The 15642-nt window shown below is 40.4% G+C and overlaps 1 protein-coding gene across 1 annotated transcript in view; it reads left to right on the top strand.

Annotated features, from left to right (window-relative positions):
- The window catches only part of LOC136881317 (galectin-8), a 366233-nt gene extending 357378 nt beyond the window's left edge, over positions 1-8855 (top strand). The window contains exon 8 of the mRNA XM_067154130.2: positions 8551-8855. Within this exon, the coding sequence (XP_067010231.2) occupies positions 8551-8557 (7 nt within the window). The 3' untranslated portion in view covers positions 8558-8855. The remainder of the gene's footprint in view (positions 1-8550) is intronic.
- Positions 8856-15642: the final 6787 nt, after the last annotated feature.

Genomic DNA, 15642 nt, shown 5'->3' on the forward strand with positions numbered 1-15642 from the left:
CAAACACAGCACATACCTTTCCCCTCATGTTAAGAGGAGATATCAAGGAATTACACACGCTACTATTTAATTTAAGGCGTGCAGAAAACCACTTGCGTGCTCTAACCCATCCCCCTCCAAAAAATAAAAAATTGCGAAACATACCGGTATGCGGTTTTCAAGAGACTCTCCACTGAGTTTTCCACATTGAACAAACACGCAAACAACCCCAACACATATACATATTCCTCATTTATAAAACTATATAATTAAACACACAATAACACCTGCAATGGCAAAATATTCATGAACTCAAAAACTTTGCGTGAGCGCGCAAAAACAGAACTTCCCAATGATACCAAAATCATTGAAACGTCGTAATGCAAAATTACACCTTATGTTTTATATGACTTTTATAAACTAGACATTTTTAAAAGAAAATCACAATATCATGTCTTTCTTTTGACAACATAGCCTATTAAAGTGCAATTTTTATAGTCCATCGATTTACAAAGGTTGTTATGGAATAGGCAAGTTGGGAGTATTCTATCCTCTTTGGTATTAAAAGACCTGGCGGGAACAGCTCTAAAGTATTTTGTTTTCCCGTTTGCCTTGAGCGATCCCCTCTTAAATACTACCGCTGAGTTAAGAGGGTGCTGTAATGCAAGTGTGACTAGTCCTGCCTCTCTGTGGTCGAACGAAGAATCGCTGTGAAGTGATGTCTTGACGGTCTTGGCTGTTGTTTCCACAGCCTATCGGAAAAGTTGGGCACGCATGCGCAAAAGGCAGAGTTCCTGCTTTCTGGTGGTGGTGGTGGTGGTGGTGGTGGTGATTATTGTTTTAAGAGGAAGTACAACTAGGCAACCATCCTCTACATAAAACTAATCAGAGGGAAAAAATGGAAGGGATCCGACACTTCGAAAAATGAAGATTTCGGCCAAAGGAAGACAAGGGCCACGAAGGGCGTGAAAATGAAAGACTCCCTAGCCCTCGCAAACCTAATAGCGTCGGGGTCAGAAAAGAACAAGAGTTGACCAAGAGAGGTCGGATAGGATAGATGAAAGTGAGGAGCCTGGCACCAGTAAGTGGAAACAATGTCAGGACTCAGCTAAGGGCCCCGTGGTCGCCAACCCACGCTCCAAAGTTCAGAGCCCCTGGGGCCCCTTTTAGTCGCCTCTTACGACAGACAGGGATACCGTGGGTGTTATTCTACCGCCCCCACCCACAGGAGGGTCCTGTTTTCTGGGAAAAGGCTTAGAAATTCTTGCTGAGCTGTGATCGCATAGCCCAGCACAACACCCTGCGTGGAGCACACGACTAATTACCTGGTTGTGAAGGGGAATTGAATACTTTCCTATTCTTTGGCTGACGTCTTTTTCAATGCACTTTATTTCATTGCAGATAATATTTTTAAAGTGATTTATTTTCAAATAGGCAATGTGCTGCAGTACTTCAGCACATAAGGTATGGCCGCCCCTAAATGTGCCGATATTTTTATTGACAGGTGTCTTAATGTGATGATACAATGTTTTTTAAATGAGAAAATAGACAAATCTAACCGTAAAAGTTCAGGCAGGAATGCTAAAGCAGAAAAAGGACGGTAATGCATAAACGAAAGATCAAGCCACTTCACAGCAGTCCATTTCACATCTTGTTTATATGTGTAATTTCAGTCTTTAAATAATAACCTTTTAAATAATTCTTCATTCATTTATCCAGAATTGCTTTAGCAACTTCGAAGTTAATATCTCAATAATACTTTCCTTCTAAGCGTAATTTATTTATCCATTTTCGTATATGCATTTCCATTGATATTTGAATTTAGCGCGATTTCTCAGGTCAAGTCACTAGGAGCGCCACCGTCGAATTGTCTCCCATTTTAACAAGGCTAAATCCGTAAGTGTCGCGTATTGTCTCTACTGTATTTGTTGTAACTTTGCGGCTTTTACATTCGTGCAGACCTGGTATTTCGTATATATATTCGTTCGAACTATCACGAAGGTAATAATTTATTCATTTTAACAACACGTTACGCCTGCAGACTTCGATTTAAAATGAAGTTAAAGAGAACACACGGTATTTCACTGGATAATTATTCAACAGTCTTTGGATTGTTGACGATTGTTTGCTGCGTTCCGACGAGATCAAAGAGTAGGCTATATGATAGTTGAGTAAACAAATACAAGAATCAGCTGATTACTGTACATTCTGATAATTTGTAGTTCTAAGTCCCCGGCTTACTTTGTACTTTGCACCTTTGTTTATTCATCGGGTAAAAGTTAATAATCAAATTCCTATATCGGATATCCCAATAATATTGCAATTCAAGTTGATTCAAGTCCCCAGCGTAGTTTTGACAGAAGTTTTTTTGAGAAATTATTGTAGACAACCTAATTTTTTAGCATTTAAGGACATTTTTAATCTCCGTCCCGCGTAGTAGGGAAAATAATAGTACCGTAGGCTAATCCACCAGCTGTAAAATTAATATAACCACATTTCAGTTGAGAATTATAGTGTAGATACGGTATATTAGATAGTAGGCCTACTGTATATTGCCTACCTACTATATTCGTGTGTACCTTTGTGTGTGTAGGCCTATATGTTAGATCATAGTAGGATAAAAATAGTACCGTTGCTAATAATAATCTGTCGTCCGGCTCCATGGCTAAATGGTTAGCGGTGCGCGTAGAGGCGCGCGGCTGTGAGCTTGCATCCGGGAGATAGTAGGTTCGAATCCCGCTATCGGCAGCCCTGAAAATGGTTTTCCGTGGTTTCCCATTTTCACACCAGGCAAATGCTGGGGCTGTACCTTAATTAAGGCCACGGCCGCTTCCTTCCAACTCCTAGGCCTTTCCTATCCCATCGTCGCCATAAGACCTATCTGTGTCGGTGCGACGTAAAGCCCCTAGCAAAAAAAAAATGGTTAGCGTGCTGGCCTTTGGTCACAGGGGTCCCGGGTTCGATTCCCGGCAGGGGCGGGAATTTTAACCATCATTGGTTAATTTCGCCGGCACTGGGGCTGGGTGTATGTGTTGTCCTCATCACGACGCGCAGGTCGCCTACGGGAGTCGAATCAAAAGACCTGCACCTGGCGAGCCGAACATGTCTTCGGACACTCCCGGCACTAAAAGCCATACGCCATTTCATTTCATTTCAATAATCTTTGAGGGTACTGGTAGTTCTTGCAAATTTCAAACTTTCCATTTTCATGTCTGTTTGTGCTTAGTAATAGACAATACGGGTATTTCATTCCTGCCACTACACATCTCTTCAAATTATCCGCCATGATTGCAAACCTCAACTTTCTAAGCACGTCATATATGACGTCATATAGGCGCACGAACAACAGCTGCAGAGCCCGTGCGCACCCGTGCTGGGGGATCCTGGACTTATACCGTTGACAGTTTGAGGGAGATAGTTAGAATTCTCTATTCAGGGCTCTATTCAGAATCAGAATTCAGGACAGGTGTCTTTGAGAAACCTGTATGAGTCACTGGAGGCAGAACAACAGAGAGAAGGTGAGGAGCAGGGAACTGTCACTGAGAAGTGTGGATGTAGGAGGAAGGGAAAAGATTGGATAGAGAAATGTAGAGTAGAAGATAGGAAAAGACAGGTGCAACAGGGTCATGAGGAGAGAAAGTAGCTTATGCAGCTGTCAGGAAAGGTAGGTCTGACCAGGAGGGGAGGGGAGGGTATGAAATGAGATGGGTAGGATTGAGGCTCTGGTCATGGGGGATTCCATTCCTAGACATGTGGAGGAAAGAAAACCAGGGTAGAGTGTTATCCAGGAATTAGGTTAAGGCAGATGTTGTGGAAAGTAGAAGAGGAAGAGGGAAAGGAGAAGGTGGTAGTGTTTCACATTGGTACCAATAACCTAAGGCAAGCAGGTATACATACCAACATAGTTGAGGATGTTTGGGATCCGGTAAAGGTCAAGTTTAAGGAAGCGGAGAGTGTTGTTAGTGGAATACAGTGTAGGGAGGAATACTGAGGCTGGAAGATTGGGGATTTAAATGAGACTATGTAGAGGGGATATGGGAAACTGGAAGTGATTTTTCTAGATCCTAATGGATGGGTAGGAGATAGGGATCTGCACTCAGATGGCCTTCGCTTAAACCACAGTGGTACATATGTTAGGAAATTTGTTTAGAAGGGTTATAGGGAGTGACCTTCAGGAAAATAGGGTGGTCCAGGGAGCAGGGATAAGGGTACAGGGATCTGGAAGTCAAATAGGGATGACATTAAAAAAATGAGTGTTGAACTGTAGAAGTATTGTAAAGAAAGGAATAGAATTAAGTAATTTAATAGATACATATTTACTAGATATTGTAATAGGAGTTAAATCATGGCTGAGATCATGGCTGAGAAGTGATATAATAGATGCAGAAATTTTCTCACGGAAACGGAGTGTGTATCATAGAGACAGGATAGGATTGGTAGGAGGGGGAGTATTCATTCTGGTGAAAGAAGAATTTGTAAGCTATGAAGAAGTTAAAGATGCCGAACATGAAATTCTAGCTGTAAGGCTCATTTGTAAAGATAATAGGCAACTTGATGTCTTTGGACTGTACAGACCGGGAAAGGGAAGCGCTGATGCTGATTCAGAATTATTTAATAAGATAATCAGCTACGTGGGGAATGATATGGAAAGGAATGTGATTGAAGCGGGAGATCTCAGTTTACCAAATGTCAGTTGGGAAGGTAATGCAAACAACAGGTAGCATGACCAACAAATGGCAAATAAATTAATATGGGAAGGACAGCTGATTCAGAAAGTGATGGGTTCAACTAGAGGGAAGAATATTCTGAACATGGTACAGGTAAACCCAGATGAGCTCTATAGAGAAACCAAAGTAATAGATGGTATTAGTGATCACAAAGCTGTTTTTGTCATAGTTAAAAATAAATGTGATAGAAAGGAAGGTCTTAAAAGTAGGACTATTAGGCAATACCATATGGCTGATAAAGAAGGCATGAGGGAGTTTTTAAAAAGTAACTATGATTGGTGGAAAAGGGTAAATAAAAATGTAAAACTACTCTGGGATGGCTGATAAAGAAGGCATGAGGGAGTTTTTAAAAAGTAACTATGATTGGTGGAAAAGGGTAAATAAAAATGTAAAACTACTCTGGGATGGGTTTAAAGCAATTGTTGAGGAATATGAAAATAGGTTTGCTTTTTTTTTTTTTTCTTTTTAAACGTCGCACCAACACAGATATGTCTTATGGCGATGATGAGATAGGAAAGGCCTAGGAAGTGGAAGGAAGCGGCCATGGACTTAATTAAGGTGCAGCCCCGGCATTTGCCTGGTGTGAAAATGGGAAACCACGGAAAACCATCTTCAGGACTGCTGACAGTGGAGCTCGAGCCCACTATCTCTCGATTACTGGATACTGGCCGCACTTAAGCGACTGCAGCTATCAAGCTTGGTAAAATAGGTTTGTACCTTTAAAGGTGGTAGGGTGTGGTAAAGACCCACCTTAATATAACAGAGAAATAAAGAGACTAAGAAGGATGTGCAGATTGGAAAGAAATAGTTAGAAATGGCTGTGGAATAAGGAGAATTTGAAGGAACTTATTAGGAAATTGAATCTAGCATAGAAGTCAGCTAAGGATAACATGATGGCAAGCATAATTGGCAGTCATACAAATTTTAGTGAAAATATAGAAGGGTATGTGTAGGTACAGGCAGAAACAGGTTCAATGGACATTCCAGGAATCATTAACCCTTTCACTCTGGCATAGAGAGTATGGTGGTGAGACCCTCGGGACGCGAGCAGCGAGTAGCTCACCGAGCCTGCTGTACAGAATACTCGTCTTGCTCCGCTCTCCCTTCCGCAGTCGACCCATGGCGTAAGGAGAGGACAGGCAGAGTTTAAAAGTATTTTATTTTATCTGAAATGCACATTTGGTGAAATTCTTATGATTATATTTTTAGAACTTTTCACTCTACTAGCATAGCTGCGTCGAACTTATGTTTCTTTGGATTCAAGTTCTCCTTTTTCCAATTTAGTTTTCTGCTCAATGGTTCAGGCACCTGATATTCATCCTCACTATCTTCATCTTCAGTTGAATCATCAAAATAGGCCGACCTTTTAGTTGATGAAAATGTAACTTGAGTAGAAGACGTGCCTGAAATGGAAGGTGTGATTGAAGTCATTCTAATTACTATTAAATAAGAATGTAATCACTACATTTCTTTCTCTTATGTATTGAATAGGTTGAACCTCTTTTTCAATTATTCAATTTTAATGTAAGCAGAATCATATGACAAATAACTCATCATCATCTTCTTCAACATCACTACCCAATATGTGGGCAAGAGCTTCCTCCGCAGTATATATTTCCTCCATCATCAGGCCTTTCACAATTTCAAAGCGATTGAAAGCTAAGTCAAGAAGCACAAGCATGTCAGCACTGGGAAGCAATTAGGCACGAAGTGAGTAGCATACCGGACACATTCCTTTTGTCTTCGAACTAGTTACTCCTGTAATCTGGTGATCATAGCCTTAACTATAGACTCCAAAGAGAGTCATGAGGGACTCCAAGGCCGAACTTCTCCAGCAGTGTATCGTAGTGAAATGGAAAACAGGCGAACAACACATGACTTCTACAGCAGTCGACCGGCTATGAGGCATAGCTCCAGCACGACTGCTACAGCAGTCCACCGGGTATGCGGCACAGCTACCACCCGACTGCTGCAGCAGTCGACCGGAGTATAAGGGTTAATGAACAAGGGCCATGTGTGGGTGAGGATCTTCAAAAGGCATAAGTATTCAGTCAGCAGTATGTAAAGATTGTTGGTTACAAGGATAATGTGCACATAGAGAAGGTGACTAACACTAAAGAATTATTAAAATTGACCTATGATAACAATGACATTTACAGTAAGATACTAAAGTTGAAAACTAGAAAGCAGCTGGAATTGATACCGGTAAGGTTTTGGGGGGTATACCGTACTAAAGACCTTGGGTTGGGATGTAATACTTATATGATTATGATTATATGATTATTGCTTGCTTGAAGGAGCTATACCAAATGAATGGAGAGTTGCTATAGTAGCCTCTGTGTTTAAAGGAAAGGGTGATAGACATAAAGCTGAAAATTACAGGCCAGTCAGTTTGACATGCATTGTATGTAAGCTTTGGGAAACCATTCTTTCTGATTATATTACACATGTTTGCAAAATTAATAACTGGTTAGATAGAAGGCAGTTTGGGTTTAGGAAAGATTATTCCACTGAAGCTCAACTTGTAGGATTTCAGCAAGATATAGCAGATATCTTGGATTCAGAAGGTCAAATGGACTGTATTGCAATTGATCTATCTAAGGCATTTGATAGGGAGGATCATGGGAGACTACTGGCAAAAATGAGTGTAATGGGACTAGACAAAAGAGTGACTGACTGGGTTGCTATATTTCTAGAAAATAGATCTCAGAGTAGTAGAGTAGGCAAAGCTTTATCTGACCCTGTAATAATTAAGAGGGGAATTCCTCAAGACAGTATTATTGGATCTTTATATTTTCTTATACTGTATATATGAATGATATGAGTAAAGAAGTGGAATCAGAGATAAGGTTCTTTGAGATGATGTTTTTCTGTATAGAGTAATAAATAAGTTACAAGATTGTGAACAGCTGCAAAATGACCTCGATAATGTTGTGAGATGGACAGCAGGCAATGGTGTGATGATAAACAGGGTTAAAAGTCAGGTTGTGAGTTTAACAAATAGGAAGAGTTCTCTCAGTTTTGATGCTGATGATGATGATAATGATAATGTTTGTTGTTTAAAGGAGCCTAACAGCTATGTCATCTCTCAGTTTTAATTACTGCATTACTGTAAATAAAGGGTACAGATCTCTGCACATGGTTATGAGGGTATTTAAGGGTTGTAGTAGGGATGTAAAGGAGAGGGCATATAAGTCTCTGGTAAGACCCCAAATAGTAATGGTTTCAGTGTATGGGACCTTCACCAGGATTACTTGATTCAAGAACTGGAAAAAATCCAAAGAACAGCAGCTCAATTTGTTCTAGGTGATTTCCGACACAAGAGTAGTTTTACATAAATGCTGCAAAATTTGGGCTGGGAAGACTTGGGAGAAAGGAGACCAGCTGCTTGACTAAGTGGTATGTGATATGTTTGAAAATGAGACAAAGTGTCTCATAGTCCATTGACCTCCATGGTGTGCACTAGCCATGCGTCTTGGTATGTGTGCTATTTACCAACTGATGAACCCAACCTAGCACACTGGGGTGAAACGCTGGCAACCAGGAGTGAGTTAGCTGGAAAATTTATAATGTCCAATAACGGACCAACTATATTGGTATAATAAGTGGTATGTTCCGAGCTGTCAATGGAGAGATGGCGTGGAATGACATTAGTAGATGAGTACATTTGAGTGGTGTCTTTAAAAGTAGGAAAGATCACAATATGAAGATAAAGTTGGAATTCAAGAGGACAAACTCAGGCAAATATTTGTTTATAGGAAGGGGAGTTAGGGATTGGATGTTCAGTAAATTTCCAATGTCTTTGAAATCATTATTATTATTATTATTTTCCTTTTCATTTCAGTACTTAAGATCAAGGAAGCTTCAAAAAATGAAGTAACAGGAGCTCACATGGTGAAACTTTAATTTACACTCCAGTGTGTCTCAGTAGCTAACTGCATTCACTGTCAATCCCATGGAGAGGAAATGAATAAACTGAACCATCCTCCCTACAATTCCGACCTGGCACACAGTGATATCCATCTCTTCAGACTGTTGAAGAAGCACATGGGTGGTAAGCGATTCAAAGACGGTATGATTGTTCAGCATTCCATAATGACATGGCTACGGGGACTGAATGCAGATTTCTTCCATGCTGCCATTGATGCCTTGGTGTGCCTCTGGAGCAAGTGCTTGCTTGGACAAGTATAATGATTAAGGTGAATAGTAATGCATATCAGTGCCTTACTACTGTATATCCTTATATCTGCCTGTAAAATAAAGTTTCTCAGTGCAGGTTCTTGTTACGTTATTTTATGAAGTGCCTTTCTAGTTTTTAAGATGATAAAAGTTGTAATTCATCTGCTATTCACTGTACATTATCCTCAAAATTGTCCCACTGTGTTCTGGTATAGTTCCAACTGAACGCGAAGAGAAGGTCGACATTGTCAAGTCTGAAGACAGAGATGTAAATCCATTTGATTGTGGATGTAATCCATCGATAGATCCCAAGGGAAAACTTGACAAAGGTTTCAAGGTAATACAAGTGACTCGTATAAAATAGAGGTATTATTTTTACTGAATGAAAAAAACAGTATCAAAATTGAAAGTTTGGAACTTTAATTGAATCAAATTGTGGAGAAATGAACTAAGTCATTTTCACTTTTCATAGGGAAGCAAAAAGAATTATTGAAAGTACGTCCTTTGTGTCTTCCTTATTTTGTCCATGTAAGTACCTTCATCTACAAAGATGAGCAAACCGGGCGAGTTGGCCGTGCGCGTAGAGGCGTGCGGCTATGAGCTTGCATCCGGGAGATAGTAGGTTCGAATCCCACTATCGGCAGCCCTGAAGATGGTTTTCCGTGGTTTCCCATTTTCACACCAGGCAAATGCTGGGGCTGTACCTTAATTAAGGCCACGGCCGATTCCTTCCAACTCCTCGGCCTTTCCTATCCCATCGTCGCCATAAGACCTATCTGTGTCGGTGCGACGTAAAGCCCCTAGCAAAAAAAAAAAAAGATGATCAACAGTTTTAGCTGGAATACAGTGAAACACATTTTTGGGAACAAAATTTTGAAATAAAGGGACTTAAATCCTTTCTCCACTCACTGGCTGTTTTCGAGCACTATTTGAATGACTGTTTCTTAAATATACTGTAATGATTATATGCAAGTGTGTTATTAGTTTTTTTTTTTTAAGAAGATATTTACTTATCAAAACTTAGGAACTTCTACATACATTTTCCCATTCTTCAACAAACATCGTCTTCTGCTGCTGCTGCTGCTGCTGCTGCTCCTCTTCCTCATTATCCAACTCCAACACTCCACACCCATCTGTGACTCTTTGCTCCACTGCTTTCTCCACTTTACATGTTCACCTCTTCCTTGGTCTACCTCTAGGTTTTCTACCCTCTGCCTTCCACTCTAACATTGCTTTTGTAGTTTTTGATACTTACATTCTTTTCATATGACCAAACCACTACATTATGGATTTTTCTACTTTATCCAGTAACTTCTCTGTTCCAAATCTAGCTCTTACCTCTTCATTTCTTACACAGTCTTTCTTTTTCTTTTCTAATGCACTTTGTAGGTACTTAATTTCCATTCCTTGAAGTCTGCTTTTCTTCATAATTGTTGTAGCCCATTTTTCTCTTCCATATATATGAGGATGGGCATAGAATCGGTCTTATATAAAGCTTCTTTATATTGTCTTGGTACCTGGTCATTCCATAGCAGATCTCTTGTGCTCTGATAAAACTTTCCTGCTAATTGTATTCTGATGGAAATTTCATGAACTTTAGTCTCGTCTTGTGACACCATACTTCCTAGGTATAGGGTGTGATTACAAAGTTTCTGTTTGAAGGCGTTGCTGCAGTGAACATTCAATGTAGTACGACTCCGATGCGGGTATATAAGCACGGACATGTAGGCAAAGGGGTTAGTGTGACAGTTTTGTCGTGCTGGGGTGAGTGCGTTAAATGTGGCCACATGAACTATGGCAACGTTATTACCAAATGCATCAAAACAGGACCAACGTGCTGTTATTCTGTTTTTGGCTGCAACCGGTGGATATCCATTGGAAATGAAGACCCTGTCGAAAACCACACATGCATGACCAAGAATGTTTTGTAAGTTTCTTGACTGTTTGAATGATCTGCTCCCACTATCCACCCCACCATGGTGCTGTTCCATGCAGGTCGCGTTTTGACACAAGACACTGGTCGATCTGGGTGGCCAGCCTCATCCATTACGGGCAAGAACAAGCGGGTTGTGTAGATGAGGCAATTAGGGCGGACTGGCGCATAACCATTATCACGCCTTCGGTCCCCTCAAAAAATGCCTTGAAGAGTTGATGCTTCCAATCGGATGAGTATGTGCAGCAGAAGGTTACAGACTTCTTTATGCAGGATGACACTGTGTTTTACCACATGAGGATCTTCACTCTGGCGCATCAGTGTGATAAGTGACTCGTGCTTACGGCGATTTTGCCTGATTGGCATCCCGATTCAGGACTGTACAGCAGTCGAATGGAAACTTTTTGATTGTCCCTTATATTTAAAATGCTTGGCTACCTGTCTCTCCTTGGACTTAGAGAAGGGATAGTGTATCCACAGCGGAGGAGATGCCACTGAAATCTATGCGCTAGTAGTATCTGTTGCCCATGTGATGAACAGCTATAAAAGGTGTCTTTTCCCCAGTTTAGAGACAGCTGAATACATTGCTGGCAGTAGCTCTAAAATGCCTATGAGATTTATTACCTTATTGTACTAATAGCCTAAATTTGAGTCAGAATAATAGATATAAATTTTGGAACTGTTTTGAATAAAACTAACAAACCATATCTTAGCATATTAATACTCCAAAACAATCAGTAAAAAATACAAGTTCATTTTAATAACTGACACCTCAAATTATCAAAGTTCTCTGTCAACTTAGTTCCTTTCTTCTCTGTGTGGAGTGAAGTTTCTTCATGTTTCCCAAATAAAGAATAGGCAGGCTTACTGGCACATCGCATGTCAAATAACTTGCTGGGATACTGTATTCTAATACAAGAAGTCCTCAGAATATCCACTATGCACCTGAATACATGCCTGAACATGCCCCCTCTTCGATTGTTGGACAGGGCCGATGACCTTTGATGTTAGGCCCCTGTAAACAACAATCATCATCATCAAGCATCATTGTTGGACATGTTCAAAACACTAGGCACTGTGCGTATTTGATGAGAACCTTGTTGCGCACACTGGCACAGCACAGCAATGTTCGTAGCAGCAGGCCTTTCTCCAAAATTTATCCTAAATATGAACCGTCCCTCCATTCTAGCTACTAACTAAAATAGACGTGGCTCATAAATGATAAACCATAGGTAATATGTTCATGGAGATTTTTTAGTTTTTTGGGGGGTGTGCTATCCATCCCCAAATTACTTCTCACATGTTTAGGAACACTCTGTATATTGTCTTCAAAAGTTTTTCAGTGACCTTTAGATAAATATTTTCATATTTTAACACTCTCCCACCTTATGATTTCAAATAACAAAACAAAGACAATATCTGGAATTTAATACGCTAGAATATTTTTTCACTGAGGAAAACACAGTGGAATGTTCACACTCTTGCCTGATCTTATAATAATCATGTTGGTACCTCATGCAGAAACATGAAACAGCAGTTCCCGAACTGTATGAGGTATTCCTTCGTACTTTTCCTATTGGTTGATCTATCTTCTTCTTATCACTGCTGAACAGCACAACCTCACCTACTTGAATATCTTGAGCACAGCCTTTTACCTCATGTTTTCACAGGACAAACTGGCCAAGGTACTCCACACGGAACTGCTTTTTCAACTGTTTTAGATGTTACAAGATATTAGAATCATTCCGTTGAATTTGTTTACTCCATCTAATGACGGAATATTTATTGTATTGAATTAGGAGGATACTCTCATTTTTCACCTTTGTAAAGTGTTTTAGATGTTGTAGATACTGAACCTAATCTCCTAATTTTAACCAGAGTCAAGCTACCAAGTCTCATTGATCCTTGGGGGGAGGGGGGGGAGAGGTGTGTGTGTGTGTGTGTGTGTGTGTGTCTGTGTGTAAGTGTAAGTAAGCAGTCTGACACTGATATCCTCTTTACAGTCATTAAAATGAGTATTATTTCTTTATAATTCACACATGCATGACCAAGAATGTTTTGTAAGTTTCTTGACTGTTTGAATGATCTGCTCCCACTATCCACCCCACCATGGTGCTGTAGGTGGCTTGAATCTCCAGGTTATGCCACTGATGTTTCTTCTCTGTCCCAACAAAATTTGTGCCACTGATATTGTAGATGACTTGCAACTTACATCACTTTGATATGAATCTTCTCGGGGCTAACATAGAGCGGGAAGCAGAGAGGTTTTCGATTTGGATGACGGTGGATGGTCCTATCTTTTGAGTTTTCTTTCCATATCTTCCTCTTTCCACACTGGCTTGTCATTGTATTTATCCTGTTATGCATTCTCTTTGGTAAACATACCAGATGAGCAGAATAAAATGGAACCGCTCCATCCTGTGCGTGGGAGTTCTTGAGTGAGTGAAGCGGCCGGTAACAAAATACAGTGCCGGATGTACTCAAGGCTGCGCTAACATGCCAGGTTTCAGTCTTTGTTGAATGTTTGCAAACGTAGCACATGTTTCATTGGTGACATTAGTACAGCGTGTAAATTCAATGAAATGGCTCAGGTGGCTCAAGTCGGGTATCGGTATTTCGTTCCCCAAAGAGTATTCATTTACGATTCATACGTCCGTACAGAAAGTATGAGAGCTGTAAGGGAATTATTTCATGAGAAGTTTCCTGATGTTCAAGTTCCAGGTCAGACTTCAATTCATAGATTAGTAAATAAATTACGTAAGAGGGGAAGTCTTCTTGATAAGAAATGTAATAAATCATGTACAGTACTCACACAAGAAACTGTAAGTAAAATTGGCAACACTCTGGAAAGGTCTCGTACAAAATCACTTCAATGACTTGCTCAGGAAACGGAAATTTCCTATGGTTCTGTTTGAACAGGTACAAAGTCACTGAAGTTAAAGCCGTATAAATTTACTGCAGTGCAAAAACTTAAACCGGGTGACTCTGCATTATGAATGTGATTTTGTGAATGGGTGTTCATGCAATACATGATGGAGAAATTGACCTTAATCTAATGTTCTTTTCGGATGAATCATGGTTTCACCTAAGAAGGTATATTAATACACAAAGTAATAGTTATTGGATTATTGAAAAACCTAATAAGCTTTGTCAAGTACCCCTGCATGATGCAAAAAATAGGAATGTGGCACACTGTTAGCAGCAAGAGAATAATAGGCCCAATTTTTTTCCGGAACCTATCAGTAGTGATAGGTATGTTGACAGCTGTTTTTTAGAGAATTAACTGAGATGGAAAGAAGTGTCGCATTTTTCCAGCAAGACTCTGCGACGGCACATACAGTCCACTTCTCCTTACAGGAAATCCATGCAGTGTTTGAAGATAGTTATCACTGACGACATAGGGCCTCCTCGGTCCCCCAATTTAAATCCCTGCAATTTTTATCTCGGGGGGGGGGTTGAAAAAGAAAATGTACGTAACAAATCCAGACATTTTAGATGAACTTCAAAATAACATTCGTCAAGAAACTTGCGGCCATTTCTCAGATGGAACAGCAGAGGGTAATGAACAATTTCCTAAGCAGGTGCCAGAAATGCTTGAACAATGAAGGGAGGCAGTTTCAACATCTGGTGTGATATACGTGAGTACTTTTTCTTTTGGTGTTGTTTGTTTGTTTGTTTGTTAGAAATAGCTTACATGACAATGTGATTTTTGCTATTTGTTTTACATCGCACCGACACAGATAGGTCTTATGGTGACAATGGGATAAGAAAGGCCTAGGAATTTGAAGGAAGCGGTCATGGCCTTAATTAAGATACAGCCCCAGCATTTGCCTGGTGTGTAAATGGAAAACCAAAGAAAACTATCTTCAGGACTGCTGACAGTGGGGTTCGAACCCACTATCTACCAGATGCAAGCTCACAGCTGCGTGCCCCTAACTGCACAGCCAACTTGCCTGGTGACAATGAATTTACTGTGGACTTCCTGTCATGCACGCACCTCCCATGTGCATGCTGCGCTGCTGGGCTGTGGGTCTGGTTCTGCTTTATGTTGCTCACCCTGTATCTTTGCACTTGTACTTGGTGTCCAGTTGTCTATATCTTACACATCATGATAGACAGCAATATCTGTACTCCCACATGTGAGGCTCTCAGATGTTCTGTTATTCTTCTGTTATTAACACGTTGAAGATTGTCCTCGGAGATCTCTGTATTACTGCGGTCAGCGGTTGTGGACAGTCCAGGATATCTCTGTTTTTATGTACTGGCTTTGTTTCCAGCTTATTGCGCTGCCTACTAGTTAGAGTTTAAACTACTTGCCATCATGTCATGGGTTAGTGGGATCATTGATGTTAGTATCGATATATTTTTCCACTTTTACGATCATTGTAACCATGGAGACAACTTATATATATGGGTGATCTTATGCACGTGCCTAGAGGCAATTTTCGAGATGATGTGCCCATGGCAACATGCCTTGTGTGACGGCAAAAGGTTCTTTCCAACACAGTCCCTGATCCAGTACACAGTCTCTTTGCTCCCTTTCCAACACAGTCAAACTTGTGTTCATGTATTCGTTCATGTATTACAGTCAGGCTTTCAAACTAACTCTTCACATCGATTCCTAATGGTCAGAAGCAGAAGTAGTCCATGGTCTAAAAGCATGTACTGATCCATACATTTCTGTGACATGCGCAGAAACACTGAAACATTGCCTCGTGATGTACGCTTGTTTCCTCCTTGCGATACCTTAATCAGATGTTAGGTTATTATGGAAAGTGACAATGACTTTTTTTACAATCTTCATCCAGTGTATATGAAGAAGAG

This window comes from Anabrus simplex, chromosome 9, assembly GCF_040414725.1.
Source record: "Anabrus simplex isolate iqAnaSimp1 chromosome 9, ASM4041472v1, whole genome shotgun sequence".
NCBI lineage: Eukaryota > Metazoa > Arthropoda > Insecta > Orthoptera > Tettigoniidae > Anabrus > Anabrus simplex.